A 20,166-nucleotide genomic window follows, 5' to 3' on the forward strand; every position below is an offset into this window, starting at 1 on the left:
TTTGGTGCCCTCAGCACAGCAGGACAACACAGCAGTGTAATGTGCTTTCTCATGTCCTGAGGTTTTCACAGTTATTGTTTTGGCACCTTTGAGGTCAACCGTCTTATTAGATGGCACATCAAAGGTTAGCGGGACTTCATCCATATTCCCAATCTGGTCCATTGGAAAATCATTTCTTTTCCTAGCATCAATTACAAATTTATGAAAAGACAGAATTGCATTTTTTGTGCAATTCTAGTTTTGGTGCGAATAGCAAGGCCGCTTCTCCTCATAAATCTGTAGCACCATGATGGTGAGCCAGTAAAATCCTTAATGCCTTTCTCTACAGCAATGCATTTGGCTTCATAGATGATCATTTTTGTAGAAAGTGAGAAGCTCATATTCCGGTGACGTGTGATCCATTCTTTCATGTCCACTTCTAACTATGGCCATTTTTCAGCATGCCCACGAAAAGTGTGCTTAATTTTATCAAGTTTTTGCAGCTGATCCTCCTGTTTTCTCCACTCTCTTATCATTTTTTCAGTTGGAGGTGGCCCAAAATGTCTCTCCGCTGCTCTGTTTCCATGTTCTTTTGCATATTTTACTACCTCCAGTTTAAACGGAATTTTATATGCTAATCTTTTCATCTTTGACATTTTGTACCGTTAGAGAAATGGTGTTTTTCTGAGGAAAATAGAGTAGTAAAGAACTGTCAGTTCTTATGACAGACATATTACCACACACATCAGAACTGTAATTTGACTCATACCGCTTGGTATTACTATTAAAGGACACCAACCAACCTGACAGGCAGGGCTTTGCATGGCAGGAGAGACTATGTGTGTCTTTCCTGCCATGACAAGCTCCTTGCCTGCCTGTCAGGGCACTGTGCTGCATCACATAGTCCCAGCCGGGACGTTACCTGGTACCGTACCCAGCTGCCTCCTGTCTCAATGTTCTAATCCTGTCAGTCTGTCAGTCACACACACACACACACACGCAGGAGAGGCGTGTGCTGTGCCGATCATGTGACCTGACTGACTGACATTGAGACTCCAGGAGGTGGGACTTCCCCATAACACACAGCAATCCACAGCATGCGAATGGCAGCGGACAGTAAGCGGGCACATGGGAACCCCAGACAAATGTTCTGGGGCAGGGCTTTTCAACCTTTTCACCCATTGTACCACTTTTAGGATAAGGCAATGTCTGAGTATCACTAGTCACCCAACAAGGTGTCAGAAACTTGACCAAAAAAAAGAGGGAAAAAACGATAAAGTACAGGTAGTCCTCGACTTACAACAATTCACTTAGTGACCGAAGTTACGAAGGCACTGAAAAAAGTGACTTATGACCCTTTTTCCCACTTATGACTGTTGCAGCATCCCCAGGGTCATGAGATTTACATTTGGATGATTAGCAACTGATTCATACTTATGACGGTCACAGGGTCATGTGATCACTTTTTGCAACTTTTGACAAGCAAAGTTGAGGGGGAGTCATCACTCAAGATTGCAGGGTGCCTATGTGTGGGGGGAAATCCATGGGTCTCTGGTGGAGGGGGGTGGGACTGGGGTGGGTGCCCTCCTTCCTCCCTCTCTCCCATTGTCTCTTCCTTCCTTCCTTCCTTCCTTCCTTCTTTCCTTCCTTTCTTTCCTCCTTCTTTGTCTCTTCCCTCCCTCCCTTCCATTGTCCACCGCTATGTTGCCCAGACCCCAGCCTGTAAAAAATCACAGACTCTGCCTCTGGCTGCAGCTTCTCCTCCAATTGGTCCCGCTTTCCCTGCACAGACCAAATGGGAGATCCGCTCCAGGTTTTCCAGCCAGCCCGCCCAGTTCCTGAGACAAATGCATCCTTAGAGCTAAGCATCTGCTCTGGCTGCTGTGTTCCCCGCCTGCCTTTCAAGTTGGGATAGACTGCAGCTGCTCTTCAACTTTAGAAGGAAAGACGCCAAGACTCCAGCCTGTAAAAAATCACAGACTCTGCCTCCGGCTGCAGCTTCTCCTCCAATTGGTCCCGCTTTCCCTGCACAGACCAAATGGGAGATCCGCTCCAGCTTTTCCAGCCAGCCCGCCCAGTTCCTGAGTCAAAGGCGTCCTGTATTACCACATCTTCGGACTATAAGACGCACCCTCGTTTTTCCCCCCACTTTTGGGGAGGGGAAAGTGCGTTTTATGGTCTGAAAAATACGGTACTAAAAAAGATGGTGTGGTAATAATAAAATTCTCACCATCGTAATGTAGGGATTGGGGATCCAAAGAACGGACAGTCCAGAAGAGTCCGGTTGTTCTGAATCACTTTGATCAGCTGGTTACGAGGGGCAAGGATCCGAGGAACAACATCTTAAAAAGACAAAAACGCATGGTGTGTAAACTAGTCAGCACTGTTATTTTGCTTTACTGCAAACATTCTATACCAATTTTGAATTTTGAGATTTAGGTTTTTGATTGGTTAGATTTTGCCCGAACCTTTCAAATACTTTAAAGGCAAAAGCTAAAATGAAATAAATAAAAAAACGCTAGGAAGATGACTCATTAATCCAAACCAAGTCTAGTTGGTAATCTGTTGTCTACTGAAGACAATTATAAAAAGAAAGAACCTATTTTAAAATTAAATAAAGCCTCTGGCTCTAGTTGGAATCTCTACTGCTATCTAATTAAGTGTGGGATCATATGCTAGGTACCCTATAAAAGGGTCTTTGATATATTTTCTATATATCAAATTTTTCTTTAGAAAAATTTCAAGGACACAGTAAAGAAAAAAAAAATCCTATGACTATCTCAGATGGGACTGGATTGGAAAGATTTAGTTTATTATTATTATTTTGCAATTTTGGCTCTTTATGATATCTCCATTCATAATGCAGATGAAAATAATCAAGTCTTTGTCCATTATAATCTATGGCATTTTACAGTCTGATATAATACCTGCATATATATGTGTGTATTGTGTATACATACGCATACACACAAACACAGACAATTTTTATGACATAATTTTTATGTCATATTTTTTTTATTACATTTTCCAAATTTCAACTTCAGGAATCTATGTGAAAATTCCAGGACCCAGACTCCTGGGGTTGAAATTTTGAAAATTTTATAAAAAAAATTGTGATAAAATTATTATAAAACAGTTGATGACATAATATAAAACATCACAAAACATTTCGTGTTTTGATGTGCCTGTGGTACACAGTTTCACATGGACTATTCTCAAGACAGATACATCTCTCTCTATATTTCCTCTGAAGGAAATATCAATGAAATGATAGCCCAAGGGGTCTCTGGTTGTCTTATTTGCCACTATAAAGTAATATGTACATGTATATTAGGCTATGAAATGCCATAAATCAAAATGCATGAAGATGGATCACTTTGACCTGAATTATGTATGGAGACATTTTGAAACAGATATTGAATTCTGCGCTGATGCTTTTAAACAAATCAATTTCTAATTCCACTAAATTGTAACAAGAACAATTTGATATGTTTATATTTTCTTTTCATGTTTGAAAAACTTTCCTTTTATTTTAAATATTACATTAACTTGTCCTTAATAAATGTATACCTAAACAAATTTTCACACAATTTAATCATTGTTTGGGATTATTATTTCAGTAAACCATGACATCTTAACATGGTTTCTTTGCATTCAGAGTTGAGTCATTGTATTAAGTAAAGCAGAATACCATAGCTCTTTCAACAAACCATCTTAAAGTCATTGCTCAATCACAACTATAATGGATATTGCTTCCTGATAAAAAACAAATGATTTAATAACCAAACAATTGTAAAAAAAGAGGAAATTACTTTAAAGGTTGTTAAAGCTAAGCTGCACGAACAAAGGTAAAGAACTGAGAACTTTGTCTGTTCAGTGCTTACCCAACACACTAACAAATGCATTGGCTAACAGATACCCATGTTCATTAGAAGCGTTGCATTGATATACACCACTGCTGCCACTCTGGATGTCCCGAAACATAACGGTGTCTCCAGTAACTTCACGGCTGGGATTGGGAGCAGAACCTTGGAATCAGATGGACATAAAATTAAACTATAGCTTTTATTTCTTTTTTTATAATTTATATTAAATGAACACTATAAAAGCATCTAAAATTAAGCAATAAATCTCATCTGAGGTGAAGAAACATGGATGGAATTTCTCTCTTGATCTGGGCATTCATATTATTAAATATTGAGGATGAGAACCATATTAAAGTAGTAGTTCCAGTCATGCTGGTTCATAGAACACATAATAATAATAATAATAATAATAATAATAATAATAATAATAATAATAATAACAACAACAACAACAACAACAACAACAACAACAACAGCAGCAGCAGCAGAAAAAATTGTTAAGACAGTATAGCTAGCTATTTCGGAGAGTTGCCCTACTAAACTATTGTGGACTGCAAGCATTCAATAAGTTTTTATGTCTCTATATAGAACAGTAACATTTTAGAATGAAGCAGGAAACTTCCGTTGCTTATGAAGACAGGAAGATTTATGTCTTTACAGAATTTGGAATGCAGAAATATGGTAAATTTATAAGGGAAAGCGAAGAAGAAAAGGCAGCATAGGGCAGAGGTAACAGAGAGAAAAAAAGCAAAACTCAGAACCTCCTAAGAAGGCTGAGAATCTATATAGAAAGGTATGATAATATCAAGACCACAGTAAGCCATGTTTTTTATGAGTGCATATTATGTTTAAGGTCTAGCTAAAAAGAGCAAATGATGTTGTGTAAATGTCATTTAAACATCAATCTTAAAAGCCACTTTAACATCTTAATTTAACCTCCAGTATAGAATCACAGATACACTGTAGCGTATAAATATGCCAACAATCAATTATTTTTTGTAGCATAAAACAAATACTTTCAGAAATGAAAAATGCAAATAAGCATTGACTAAAGTAGAAAATGAATTGAATCATCTGGAGTTCATATTTCACACTTTGTTGATATCAGCAATCGTTTAAAAATTTGACCTGCCCTTCAAGCAATTACAACTTGAGGCAGTAAAAATAGAATTAATCCAGATAATCATCATAAGTCAAGAGTGACAGGAAGGAAGGGAGGGAGGGAGGGAGGGAGATTACCAGCAGTTATTTGACAATATCTTCACCTCCCTCCTAACAACAATGAGGTCAAGAAACATATTGTAAATCTTTCAAATAATTAGACTCTGTTGTTGCTTACTTTCTAGAAGTTCTCCATTCACAAGCCACTGGACTGAAGGTTTGGGGTTACCATTGGCACGGCAAAGCAGTCTTCCATCTTCACCAGGAGCCAAAATAAGGTTCTCTGGTTCATCCAACCAATATGGGGAAGCTTTAGAACAAAAGTGATAAATATAAAAAAGATGCTATGGCTGTCATGGTGATCCACTGGAGAAAATATGGATATGAAAGAAAAAGAAAGAAAGAAAGAAAGAAAGAAAGAAAGAAAGAAAGAAAGAAAGAAAGAAAGAAAGAAAGAAAGAAAAGTACAGGAAAGGTGAAATGACTACAGGAAGACAAATTATGAGTTCTGTATGGAGAAGTACTAGAAGATAGTACAAGGCACAAAGGTTGCTTGGAACACAGTGACCACAATTATGTTACAGACTAGTTACACTTTTTTTCACAGAAGTAGTGTCCTTTGCTGTTCACGTAAATGGGATAAAGGATGGCATGTTCTGTAAATACATTTATACACTTTTTCTAATGACTGGAAGCTGAAATGAAGCAAGGGCTTCCTTTCACTTAATAACGAGAGTTAATAAACTAGTAAACCAGCAAAATGCTGTGGACGTAATATATTTAGATTTTAGTAAGGCATTTGATAAAGTAGACAACAACCTGCTCCTTGGTAAGCTAGAAAAAGGTGGAATAGACAACTTCACCACCAGCTGGATCCGCAGCTGGCTGACAAACCATACTCAACGAGTAGTCCTCAATGGCACTACATCCACATGAAGAGAAGTAAGCAGTGGGGTACCACAAGATTCTGTCTTAGGCCCAGTACTCTTCAATATCTTCATAAATGTCTTAGATGAGGGAATGGAAGGGGAACTCATCAAATTTGCAGATGACACCAAACTGACAGGAGCAGCCAACACCCCAGAAGACAAACTCAGGATCCAAAAAGATCTAGACACTTGAACAATGGGCCCTATCCAACAAAATGAGTTTCAATGTGGAGAAAAGCAAAGTTTTATATTTAGGCAGGAAAAATCAAAGGTTTAAGTACAGATTAAGTGAGACCTGGCTCAAAAACAGCAACTGTGACAGGGACCTTGGAGTCCTAGTGGACGATCACTTGACTATGAGTCAGCAGTGTGTAGCAGCCGCCAAAAAAGCTAATACAATCCTGGGTTGTATAAACAGAGGCATAGAATCAAGATCACGTGAAGTATTAGTACCACTTTATAAAACCCTAGTAAGACCACACCCAGAATACTGCAGCCAATTTTGGTTCACCATATCACAAAAAAGATGTTGAGAATTTGGAAAAAAAAATTCAGAGAAGAGCAACTAAGATGATCAAAGGGCTGGAGACTAAAACATATGAAGAATGGCTGCGGGACTTGGGTTTGCCAGTGTAAAAGAAAAGAAGAAACAAGGAAGACATAAAAACAGTATTCCAATATCTGAGGGGCTGTCACAAGGAAGAGGAGGTCATGTTGTTTACCAGAGCACCAGAGGGAACGCCGAGAAACAATGGTTGGCAACTGATCAAAGAGAGAAACAACCTGGAATAAAGGAGAAACTTCCTGACAGTGAGGACCATCAACCATTGGAACAGCTTGCCTCCAGAAATTGTGGGTGCTCCATCACTGGAGATTTTTAAGAAAAAACTAGACAATCACCTGTCTGAGATGGTATAGGTTCTCCTGCTTAAGCAGGGGGCTGGACTAGAAGACCTTCAAGGTCCCTTCCAGCTCCTATTCTATTCTATTCTATTCTATTCTGTTCTGTTCTGTTCTGTTCTGTTCTGTTCTGTTCTGTTCTGTTCTGTTCTATTCTATTCTATTCTATTCTATTCTATTCTATTCTATTCTATTGGGATGATCCTAAAATAAGCAACAATCTGTATATATTGAAAGCAAGTTAATCGGAACAGGAATAAAAGGCAGCTGGAGATCCTCTATTTTTGCTACTTATTAATTTACTTGCAGAGAATATATAGAAAAGGGGGAAGAATTTTGGGAAACCTTTAGTTTTTGAGGGCCCGAAAAATTTAGTGATATATTATTTGATTTTTAGGGCATATAGATGGGAATGTATTTGAAAAGGTCTCTTAATTTGAATACATTTTACTTATTTCTCATTCTTTGAACTCTTAGAAAGCCAGTTTATTACATTTATTTATGTCTCAAATTTATATAACTACCAATCTCACAAGATGTGACTTTGGTAGCATAATAACAAAGATATACAGTAACAAACATGTAATACAATGGTCATTAGAAAAAGTTTAGAGAGCACAAGGCACTCAAGTGAGCCTCTTCCCCTGGTCCCCAAGCCTGATGACATAGCCAGGTCTTGAGAGACTTCTTAAAAATAAGAAGGGAAGAAGCTGGCCTCACTTTGGGGAGGATGATGGTGGTGTTGGTGGTGAATGTTCCATAAACTGGCCACTATAGCAGAGAAGGTATCAGTCTTACCAGGTAGACCAAAGGGGAAACATGGCCAAATAAGCTATTTCTACTTTATTACAAAGCTGCATTAACAGAATTTAGCAAGTCTGCCATCACCGTTATATCCTGATAATTTAGGCAGGCTCCTTTTTAAGACACTTGCTCTACCCGCTATGTAGCTGTGGGTTATGGTCTCTCTTATCTGACTGTTCCCCAATTCACTTTACCTAAGGAACAATGACAGTTTTATGTTTTCTTCCACTTGGCTGAATAAAGATATGTAGGTTTGTGTTCAAAACAGTAATTTGTTACTCAGGAAGCATTCTAATACCATGTTCCCATCACACGGTCAGACTGCCCCCAGAAAGATTTCCTATGTAAGCCTCCTTCACTGGTCTTTTGCATTACCAGCTTCTGGAGAATAAGAAGCCACAGTAAATGTGACATACCTTTCACTTTCACAAAGATACTATGGCGACTAATGCCCACTTTGTTGGAAGCTAAGCAGAAATATTCCCCAGAATCTTCCTCAGAAACATTTGCAATATGAAGAGCCTTGTTAAAGTTTTCCAACTTGATCCTGCCTGATGGAAGATCACCGCCCTTTTTGTGCCACATGATACCTGGTGTTGGACTGAAGGAACAAAACAAACAAACAAAAAATCCAGAAGATTTGAGCATTTGATGCCAATATTTTTCCAACATGAATTATGTATTATAAAGAAATTTTCTGGAAACTTGACCTCAAAATAACCTGTTTTCTCAAAATGCCTGGCAAACAACTTGAGAGGCAAGGACATCAATGAGAAGAGACTAGAAATTAATTATTGAATATATTCATGTATAAAATTAAGTTGTTACTTTTTGACTCCTGAGACTAAAGATTTCAGATACGATCCTGTGAGAGAGTTTTCTATGAAACGTTTGAGAGATATACTAGCATTTGTTGTTGTTAGCTGCGAAGTCGTGTCCGACCCATCGCAACCCTATGGACAACGTTCCTCCAGGCCTTCCTGTCCTCTACCATCTTCTGGAGACCATTTAAGCTCACGCCTACTGCTTCAGTGACTCCATCCAGCCACCTCATTCTCTGTTGTCCCCTTTTTCTCTTGCCCACAATCTTTCCCAGCATTAGGCTCTTCTCCAGTGAGTCCTTCCTTCTCATCAGGTGGCCAAAGTATTTGAGTTTTAGCTTCAGGTATACCAGCATAAACAACACCAAACTAGATGAATCAATTTATCTGACTTTCTGGGTAACATGAATAACTTGAAAAGTTGTTTCAGAGTACCACACTGGAAATCACAGCTTCATTTTTAATGGTGGTAGTACAAATTTTGGTGGAAAAAAATGGTCTTATAGCCATCAAAGTTGACATTAACTTCTAATCAAAATAGTTACAAAATAGTGAAACATATACTGTGATGTCACAATGCATGTTTTCATACTTGAACTGCGTTATATACAAGTGTGTAAGCTCTGGAGCCTGTATATCACAACAATTTTTCATCACTTACTCCCCCTGCCCATAAACATCAATGATTAATCCCACTAAAATTATGTTTTTGAATTTTATCATTTCAATTATTTCCTGTTTGTTCTTGTGAAGTTATCTTTTATTTACCAAACCAAAAATAATTAAGAATAAGCAACTGGTTGTGATTTTATCTCCAAGAATTTAGACCAGAATATATTTGACAAACCATGGTTTCCCTGATCCCAAATGGTACGTACACTCCTGAGGCAATGCATTCCAGCAAGAGGTCTTCTCCTCTTAGCACCGTCTGACTGCTTGAGGTCCCAACAGGGTACATGAAGCTGGGTTGTCTTTCTGAAATACCTCGGGCTGAAATCAGGACATAAGGGAGGAAGAATACAGAATTGTAAATCCTTCTCCAAAGGGCAGTGTGCAAACGAAAGACAATAGGAAACAAGCAAATTAGAAAATATTTGCAACACCCAAGATCTGACGTAGGAATCTACAAAGAGATTGGAAAAATGCTAAAATGGAACAAGGTTTCAGTGGAAAAATCAGACAGTGGCACAGACACATAATGGAATGGAATGAAACAGTAATAATAGTTGTAATAATAAGTTACTTTATTCACAGCAAAACAGATAAATATTTACCATATTTCAAATTTAACGACGTGCAGATTTGATGTTTAGAAAAGGGGAATTCAAAGTTTCATTTTTTCAAAATAAAAATACTGCAGAAATGTCCCTATAAAGTATCATTTTATATCTGTTTGTGGAGATCACAATTACCTATAGTATTCAATAAAATTCCAATGCTACTTTGTGAAATTTACAGTGGGAAAATATGAATTACAAGAAACAACTAAAACAATTAAATCAAATGTTGTTAAAAACATTATGTAATAAGATGTTCAATATTATTTGCTGGGTCTCATGGAAACTGACATTCACTTAAACCTGATTGTGATTCATCCTTGCTCAAGTGAAAAATTTCATATTTTGATACTAAGCTATTGAGCAAGCCATTTCACTGAGCCATGAATTCTTCCTTCAGCCAAAGGCATGTTCATAAGATATTTCATTACACAAGATATTTCACAAAACATTACAAAGGGCATAAGAGCTGGGTATTTGTAAGACTGCCTCTCCACAATTTTCTCTGGCCATCCTGAGAGAGTTGGCATATTCTGGGACCTATCCATTAAACAAATCACATTATAAAACCCAATAAAGGTAAAGGTAAAGGTTCCCCCGCACATGCGTGCTAGTCGTTTCTGACTCTAGGGGCCGGTGCTCATCTCCGTTTCAAAGCCGAAGAGCCAGCGCTTGTCCGAGGACATCTCCGTGTTCATGTGGATGGCATGACTAGACGCCAAAGGCGCACGGAACACTGTTACCTTCCCACCGGAGTGGTCCCTATTTTTCTACTTGCATTTTTACGTGCTTTCGAACTGCTGGGTTGGCAGAAGCTGGGACGAGTAACAGGCGCTTACTCTGCTACGCAGCACTCGGGATTCGACCCGCCAAACTGCCGATCTTCTGATCGACAAGCTCAGCGTCCTAACCCACTGAGCCACCGCATTCCTTATTTGTAGCTGTGACTATCCTCTAAAATATTCCCTCCATGGTCTGTATGGTTCCAATTCAATTGATCTTTAAGATAGAATTAAAGACCTAGCTCTTCCCACAGGCACCGAGTTAAGGGTGGAGTGTGATCCCACCAATTGTACAGTAATTGTGGTGTATAGAGGGGGTCATTCCCTCCCAGTGTGTTCTTGGTATTTTGTATTTTACTTTTATTGTTTTTAATCCTCTGTAAGCTGGTTAGAGTTGTCAGCTAGTGGGCAATGTTAGATTTCAATGACATAAATAAATTTTACTTCAGATGTGTTACACCAGGTGTCCCCAACCTCTCTGTCTTTGGCTGGGTATCGGGCTACGGTCCATTAGGAACCAGGCTGTGCAAGCAGAGAGAGAGCACATGAAACCATCCCCTCCCCCCACATTGCCAATGCCAGTCCAGAGCCAGAAAAGTTGGGAAGTGCTGTGCTGCACTGTCAGAACAATACATCTCTTCTTTTCTATTCTCACAATAATGAATATAGCCTTGTTTGTATAGCAAAAATTTTAAAACTCACCTTAGCCAAGTTAACTTATATTGGGATCCAGAGAAACTAAAAATATATCAACTTTGATTTTTACTGATCTATATTTTAAGAAAACTGTCAGACTCAATTAGTTCATTGATATTCCATTTTTTAATCAATTATTGACATTCTCTTTCTATAGCAAATCCAGATTATTTTTAGGATCTGTTTCAGAGGAAAAAAAAATCACAAAGAAGGAGCTACCTCAACATTAAAGCCAGTAATTAAGGATTTTTTTAACAAAAAAATTGTCCCTTATCTATAGCACAGAGCACAAAAAGCTTTGACTTAAAGCAATTATCTGTACTGTTGGCTGCAAATTAGCATTCCTTGTTAAAATACATAGAATGGGGAAAAAAATCAAGAATCTGATTATCCACTTTAGCATTATAACTTGAAGTAGCACTGAAAATCAAGGACTGATTACTGATTTAATACGAAGGATTCAGAGTACAAAATTGGCAAAAGCATTCTGAGATTGGCAAAATCTTTTGGTCCCAAAACTATGGCTTTATTAAATGCTTAATTGAACTTAGATCTAATATTAACTGAATCTCAATTTAATGGGATGCAAAGGAAAATATAATTAATTCCATAGATCTAAATGACTCTGAAGAATGGAAGCATCTCTGTGTTAGGTTACAATACTTGAAACTGACATGATTCCAAATCAGTTCTAAAGACTGTCATTGTGGATGCCTTAATAAATCATTGGATGGAGCTCTTGCTTTTGATTTGTGCACAAATATCAAAATGCGCTTGTGATATGACTAAATATTGTACTGTAGCAATCACAAACTATATTTCTAAATAATACTTATGATTTCCCCCTCAAGGAAATATGAACTCTGGGGGGAAGGAAAATAAATGAACAAAAGAAATAAAAGATTTCTGCCCATGATAAGAAGTTAATTCACAATTAATTTGATGAGCAAAAATAAAATGCCATACCATTAGTTCTGATTTCATAAAAATGAAATTCAAATTCAACAAAATAGGTTTCAAAACAAGAGGACAGCTGACATAAGATCTTTTTAAAAAAGCTGTTATGTGGAAAGAATCTTGAATAAATGGTGTCATACAACAAGCAATTATTCCATGCTGTTCAATATGGACTCATTTTGTTAATTAAATGAAAATTACGACAGAGAGTGACATTTCCCTAAGCTCTGTGGATGTGAATGTGCACTACACATGTGCACTACAAGGAAATATTTAAAGCAAGACAAAGGACAAATATAAGAGTTGCAGAAAGGTTATGACAAACATCTGAGCAGAACAGTTACCAAAAAACTGACAGGTGAACAGAAAAAAATTGCAAACAGAACAGGTTAAAAACTTGTATAAAACTTACAAATTAACAATTATTTATTTACTAGATTTCTATTCTTCCTTTTCTCCAGAAGCAAAAGACAGCAACATGAGATTTTTTTTTCTCTTTGGAACCTGACAGGATTGTGTTAATAAGTGTTAAGAGAAACAAATGTTTGCAATTAATCATTAATTAACAGCATCTAACAGAGGATCTTTATGTGTTAGAGTGCTGGGCTAAATCTTCCTTTGGGGCACAGATACATCATACATTTGAGTTTTCGGTTTAGAGCAGATTTCTACTGATTCCTTTATCATGGAATTCTGTATAAATATCCTATTTATGAATATGGATGCTAATTTTCTCTTTCTCTTTTGCATACATTTGAATGCAGGAAAGAAAACTGAGTTGGGGAAAAAATCACCCAGAGCCAGAAATTATTTTGTATCTCCTACATCAACACGAACTACGATCAATAGTTTTATTAAGAATGCCAAGAGAAACTTTCAAGCTTATTCATAAACCACAGAGGAGAAATAGGCAGCATCATTAAATATGCTAGTGTGTAATTAGTTAATTATTAAGTTAATAGATTACTGGTGTAGATTAACTAGTGTGGATCTTTGAAGCATATGTTTAAATTGCTTAATTGATCTATGACAGTTGCTGTACCTCTTTTTGCACACAATAGTTTCCAGTTCTAGACAGTTTTGAGTTAAGTTTAGAAAACATTCCTGCCTCAACACCTAAAGAGTTGCTGCTACTTAATAAGACAAACTTGAGTCAGATGAATCAATTAGTTGACTTGGTACAAAACATATATTCCTATGAGATTGCTCATGAATGTCTTCCAGATTTGATTGAACTTATTAATCAATGATTCCTTGCAGGAAATTTTCAGAGCAACTGTCTTTGAAACCAACAGGGATTGTATGAAATAGCTAAATTGTTCTTGCAGTTCCTCTACTGAACTTCAAGTTTTTGCAGATATTTACCGTAGATCAATGTACAGATGAAGACATTGAAATAGAATAGTTCTAGAAAGAGAATCTCTAAACAGCATTTTGGTGAATACATTCCTGCCCATAAAATAGGCCAGTGACAACTTCCCAAGATATTTACAGGTAAATTGCTTATTCAATTTCCACTGAAAACTTTGATGAAATAATACACGATATGCAAATAATTATTTAAGGGGGTGTTTCTTTTGAAGCTTAATTAAAGTGAAGTATTTCTTCAAAGCTTTGCCAACCTAAATGGATGTAATTTAACAAAGCATCCACCTTTTTATAGGGTATGTACTGTTGAATAATCCTAACATTGTTCCTTTTATTGCTTATACTCTATGCACACAGATTTGTCTCCCTAAGCTTCCTGCAAATCTACCTATTGCTGGAACAATTAACAATTAAACAATGAAATTTAGTCAGCTTAGTATCTATCACAACAGGCAAGAGGTATAAAGCTGTGAATATGGCATAGATCCTCTTAATTGGATTTACAAAATGTGTAAAATGTAACGGAAAGAGATTATAAATTCCATGAGTCTGACCAATGAGATATTATTCATATATTCCTATGAGTAAACCTGTTTTGTGAAAAAGCCAGAAGAGTGAAGAACAGAACATTAACTTTAGGATTAGGGGCTTAATCTTAATTTTTGTCAAAATAAAATTTCTACAGTAATGTTGCTCTAGTTTTGACACAGCGTCAGTGAACGTTTTCACAGATTAAAATTAAACATGCTTTCATGCAAAAAGCTAAAATACACACTAATCCCAAACATTCTATTTTTTCATAGCATAAGCATATTTGAGGGGCAAATATACTTGCTGTGTCCCCTGACACTGCATCCTCCATAAGCTGGAGAGGAAATAACTACAGGAGAGCTTTCTCTATTTCAGATATGTCACACTCGCGATGTCACATGACGTTGTGCAACGTATTGGGATGGTTTTTCCATTGCCATCAATAGGGTGGGTCCGGCTTCCGGATGACATGTCCGGCCTGCAGGCCGGCAGTTTGACACCCCTACTCTACTTCATTCATTTCATTCATTTATTGGATTTTTATACCGCCCTTCTCCCGAAGGACTCAGGGCGGTGAACAGGGCATATAAATAGAAATACAAAAGTTAAAAAAAGATTAAATAAATTGCCCAATTAAAACAATCAAATATAAAAAACCCATAAAAACCCAGACATTCCCCCCTCAGGCCAGGCCAGCTTGTTCGAATAAATGGGTCTTTAACCCGCGCCGGAAGGAGCGGAAATCCGGTGCCATCCGGAGCTCCACCGGCAGTTGGTTCCATAAAGCCGGGGCGCCCACAGAGAAGGCCCTCCCCCTGGGGGCCACCAGCCGACATTCTCTGACCGGAGGCACCCTGAGGAGGCCCTCTCTGTGGGAACGCACAGGGCGGAGGGGAGTCGACGCCGGCAGCAGGTGGTCCCCGAGGTATTCCGGACCCATGCCATGTAAGGACTTAAAAACCATCACCAAGACCTTACTTAGAGCAGTGGTGGTATTCAAATATGTGAACAACTGGTTCTCTGTGTGGATGCTGCTTCCGGAAGTCCATTCTGGGCCTGGGCAACAAAAAAATTAGCTACCGGTTCTGCCGAAGTGGTGCAAATTGGCTGAATCCCACCACTGATTTAGACTAACCATTTCATAAAGAATCTTGATTTTCCAAAATTATAACTTGCTAGAAGAGCCTATTAATATCAGTACAGTTCTTTGTTGCAGAACTTGTCAAAAATGATGGGACATCAATGGGGCAAGAGATATATACGTTTCCCATCTTGGAATAATTCAGGCTTATATGAAAGTATAAAAATGTGCAGGAATCTTGTGTGGGTGGTGTGTATGTGTGTGTGTTTGTGTATGTGTGTTAAACTTAATTATTACTGTCCACCTGAAGCCTATTCTTTCCCTTCTCTTGTCAAACTCAAGAATGGAACAGAATTTTTTGGTAATTTGCAAATTTTGCTACATCATACACAAAATGTGCAAAAGACTGATTAATAAGCTCAGCTAATCTTGTGATTTATTCTTTTTTATATCTAACCTGTATTTATTCTTGAGTTTTGTTTTGTAATGAACTTTGCAAAAAAGATACTAAGAAAATGAGCACATGTACATAGTCCTCGATTTATGACCACAACTGAACCCAAAACCTCTATTGTTAAGTGAGACATTTAAGTGAGTTTTGACCTATTTTATGACTTTTGTTGCCTGAGTTGTTAAGTAAATCACTAAAGTTGTTTATTTAGTAACACGGTTGTTAAGTGAATCTGGCTTCCCCATTCACTTTGCTTGTCAGAAGGCTGCAAAAGTGGATCACATGACTTTGGGACACAGCAACCATCATAAAGATGAACCAGTTGTCAAGCATCTGAATATTGATCACATGATCATGGGGATGCTGCAAAGGTTGTAACTGTGAAAAATGATCATAGGTCACTTTTTCAGTGTTGTCATAACTTTGAACGGTCACTTAATGAACTGTTGTAAGTAGAGGACTACCTGTGTTTAAAAACATTCAGATTGAGTTTGCTATTATCTATTTATTTACAATATGAGCACGCTAATCCACATTTCTGTAATAATGGTTCTCAAAGTACTTCTCAATAACAGTAAAGAAGTCTAATTTAAATGCAGATATTACTTAAAATATAATTCAAGATTTTTTAAAGGGAGGCAAAGTTGATTAAGAAACTAGAAAAATCTTTCTTAAAACTATAGTTAGAAAAGAAATGGGTGGAATCCAGCAGGCTACTTCACTTGCTAGACATTCTTCCATCAATACACTATAAGGGATGAAGTAATGTTGCACGGTGCAGTTCTTCATGCTAAGTCCAAATCTGCTTGGGACAGATGCAAAGCCCTAAAAAGTTTTTTTGTGTAGAAAGTATGGAAAACGTGGTTTTCTAAGGCAAAGCATTGAAGAATTGGACGGTCTGGTTTGGGATAAACTAAAATCCAAACAAAATGAGTAAGGAGTGGCTGATGCACATCACTCATCCTTTCCCCTCTGCAATACCCAGCACAACATACTCCACTAATAACTGAAAGGAAATGATGGAAATCAACCAAACTCCTGTAATATTTCATTCTTAAGTCTGATTTCATAACATCAAATCAAGCAAGCAATCAAACAACAAAAAAGGGCCTGGAGTCATTGGAGTCTTCAACTTTAGAGTTTGCATCTCTCTCTTATGAGAATTATACCCTTATATGAAAAATGAAAAGCAAAGATATACAAAAATAGTTCATTACTCTTGGAGGAAAATGGGATTGATCGGCACATATCAATTATATCCTTAGAAAGATAATTTAATCACCGTTCCCATAGCAAGTCTTTTTAAAAAGAAGTTTCTAACCTCTAGTCGTATAGGAACATTTTCCAAGTCAGAAATAATGAGGGTTGAATTCATGAAAAGAAGATATCTCTGCAAGCAGTGCTTTTTTTGTAAAAGAAAAAGGTACCGGAACTCACACATGTCATACAACCCACCTTGCCTACCCTACAAGGTTCCATCCAAAAAAGGTGTCGGAACTCCATTCTGAGCGTTCTATGAGGAAAAAAAGCCCTGTCTGCAAGCAAAACCAAGAGATGCTATGTGTTCTTTGGATACACAATAAACAAAGATACATTCAGTTCTCATTTATTGTGCAAGACTATAACAAACAATGTACCCAGTTTACTGCACTTCTCTTTAAACAAATAAATTTGTATCACACAGATCAGGGGGACACTCTGATTATACATCCAAACAAGCATTCATAAAAGTAAATTGCTTTCTCGCAATTTTCTTTCCCTAATTCCAGAGAAATTAATCCCTTCCTAAATATCTACACTATCACATAATTTGCATGCCAGAGAGAAAGCCTGGTGATTATATATCTGAAAAACAATGTATAATTCATGATTCTTCCAGTATACAAAACGAGTGAACAGAGTTCCTTTGAAGCATTCAAACAATTATGTAATGCTACTGCAAAGAATATCCATCATGGTTTTCCCATTTGTTTGTGATTATTATAGATATGTATTTTAAATATAAACAATGTAACTGATATTTAGAATTTTTCTTTTTCAACATGGCAGCTGAGTGTTGCTCAGATCCATGTAATCCAAAAGTGAAATTCAAATGAAAAGATTTGGCAATAATTGGGGAATTCTATACTTAAAAGTTTTGTTTTGATACATATACCCATAAGAAACAATACAGTCAACTGACAATAAATAAAGCAGAATTTCACAAGATGACCTCATTTGAAATGTGAATTGTCAATATCACTATTGATGTCCAACAGTGATGGAGAAGAAGGGTTTGTTTGGAAGATTGTGCAGTCTGAGTCCTTGAAAAGATGGTCAAAAGATACAGATACATGACTATTGTGTCTATCAGACAGACTATTGTGTTTGTCTCCCATTTTTCACTGACTGACCAACAAGTTAAGTTAATACAATAGTAAGTCAGGTTAGGAACAGAGAAGTTAGAACATGAGGATCTCCAGAAGTCAGCGTTGACTCACCACTGTACATGTCAGTGTGATTTTGAAAGGACGCTTCACTATGGGGATACTCTGTAATAAACAAAATAACATGAACGTTCTAAAGCGACAAAGCATGTGCTAAATAACCAAAAGGTAATGGAAGGGAAGAGCACAAAAGAAAATTAACTTTATAAATACAAAGTGCATGCCAGAAAGAAAAGCATATGAAACATCATACACATAACATCCAAAAAGGCCTGAAGACTGTTTAGAAATAAGATAACACAGCTGTCATGTTTCTGATAGATGTAAGGTAGCAATGTAAGATAGCAGCTTTAAAAGACTGCTTATTTCTATGAAAAATTAAATTATAGGTATGGTTGTTTTGCAAAAAAAACGCTCCACAAACATGCAAAATCAAAACAGTTACAATTGTTTTTAAAGAAAAGATTAATTATAATTTTGCATCTGACTTCCTAAATATCAGGAAATTTTCAATAAGTTTGTTAAGTATCTCACAAAATTGGAACTGTTTTGCCACAGGATTTTTCAAGCACATACAATGAACAAATTATTCTTGCTAATTTGCCAAATAAGGATTAGAAGCAACAAAACAACTTTAAAACAAAGAAAGAATGATGAACATTACAGACTTTGCTCATGCAAACATTATTAGAATGAGTTGTGTTTCATTAAAAAATAAATCGCCAAGAGATTTCCATGACTAAGACAGCGTTGTGAAAAAACCCTTATAAAATTACTTCCCAATAGTAATAACAGGAGCAACTACTTTTTACTATCCTTGGAGTCTATGTTTTCAAAATTCTCTGAGGTTGGTGACAGGATTTCAAAATCAGAGGAGAAACTCTAACACTTAGAACCTCCAGACCCAGGAATCAACTTTTCTGACATCACAAAGGACCAAAGATTACATGAGGTGCATTATGGGTTGTCCTACAAAGACCCTGGTTCCCTCCAATGAATACATTACCAATATGTTACCATATCAATGTACTACCTTCCTGGCTCTGGACATATTGCTCCCTACATTTTATATTCCTTTCTCCTCTCCATCCTGGTCTATCACTGGAAGAGCTTTGAATCATCAGAGAGCTAAAATTATGCAGACTAATGGGTAAGAAACAGAGCAATTAGTTTCTTGTCCTCTTTCTCCACTGAATCCATGAAATCCTATGGCAATCAGATATGTTCCTAAATATAAGACTGCAGAATGATAATGCCTTCTATTAAAATCAATTAAATTGCCATGGAAAAGCATGTAAGCTAACAAGTATTTCTGAATTTGAATGAAACAAAGCAAGAATAAAGATGAAAATAAAAGAGAAGGGAAATAAAAGGCTAGGTATAATACAGAGTTTCGGAATCTGTAGAATCAAAAAATCTTAGTACAGGAGAGCTACAATTAGTTCTGTGCCTCAATAAAATTTAATAACATTGTTTACATCTGTTTTATAAAATTTCTTGTGTCCTATTAAAAAAATAAGATGTTTAAGAGTAAATGCAACTTCTTCTCTCTGGTTTTTGTTGTACTTAATATCAAGACTGAACAAAATATTAGGAGAAATTTTGGCAGAAAGAGGCAGATGCACAAACAATAGTACTAAAATTGCTTTTCATCCTTCTCTCTCTCTCTCTCTCTCTCTCTTTCTCTTCCCCACTTTCCATTACCTAATTTCCTCAGAATCATATATCTCAGCCTATTTATATCAGAAAAATAATCTGAACTTATATGTTATCCAGTTTAAAATATATAGTATAGATTTGAAATTAATACCAAGCTTTAAAATCTGATAAGCAAACTATTCCAAATAGCATTCAGAGAAATAAGCAACTAGGAAATCCAAAAGAGCAAAGTAAAGTTGAAACAAGCATAAAAGTATACTGGTTGAAACAAGCACTTTTATATGAAAAATGTATAAACAATAAAATCTGTTTGAGTCTCCACACTTTATCATTTTAATGATGAATCTCCCTCTGTTATGAGATTCAAGAAGATCTGGAAAATGTTCCTCTGCTCTGCCAAGAAAGGATGAAATACACCATTTGATACATCATTCATCTGAAAGTAAATCCATTCATTTCAACTTAGTAGGTGTATCGT

The 20,166-nt window shown here is 36.8% G+C and overlaps 2 protein-coding genes across 11 annotated transcripts in view; one reads left to right on the top strand and one right to left on the bottom strand.

Annotated features, from left to right (window-relative positions):
- The window catches only part of RBBP5 (RB binding protein 5, histone lysine methyltransferase complex subunit), a 938,867-nt gene that overhangs the window by 177,602 nt on the left and 741,099 nt on the right, over positions 1-20,166 (top strand). The gene's annotated exons all lie outside the window — the stretch shown is intronic.
- The window catches only part of NFASC (neurofascin), a gene marked incomplete at its 5' end in the record, with an annotated part of 112,126 nt that overhangs the window by 61,213 nt on the left and 30,747 nt on the right, over positions 1-20,166 (bottom strand). For all 3 annotated transcript variants that reach the window (XM_083357648.1, XM_083357646.1, XM_083357647.1), the window contains 6 exons: positions 2,210-2,321; positions 3,864-4,007; positions 5,185-5,316; positions 8,056-8,240; positions 9,339-9,450; positions 18,084-18,134. In XM_083357648.1, the coding sequence (XP_083213774.1) occupies positions 2,210-2,321; positions 3,864-4,007; positions 5,185-5,316; positions 8,056-8,240; positions 9,339-9,450; positions 18,084-18,134 (736 nt within the window). The remainder of the gene's footprint in view (positions 1-2,209; positions 2,322-3,863; positions 4,008-5,184; positions 5,317-8,055; positions 8,241-9,338; positions 9,451-18,083; positions 18,135-20,166) is intronic.

This window comes from Vipera ursinii (genome assembly GCF_947247035.1).
Source record: "Vipera ursinii genome assembly, chromosome: 3".
Taxonomy (NCBI): domain Eukaryota; kingdom Metazoa; phylum Chordata; class Lepidosauria; order Squamata; family Viperidae; genus Vipera; species Vipera ursinii.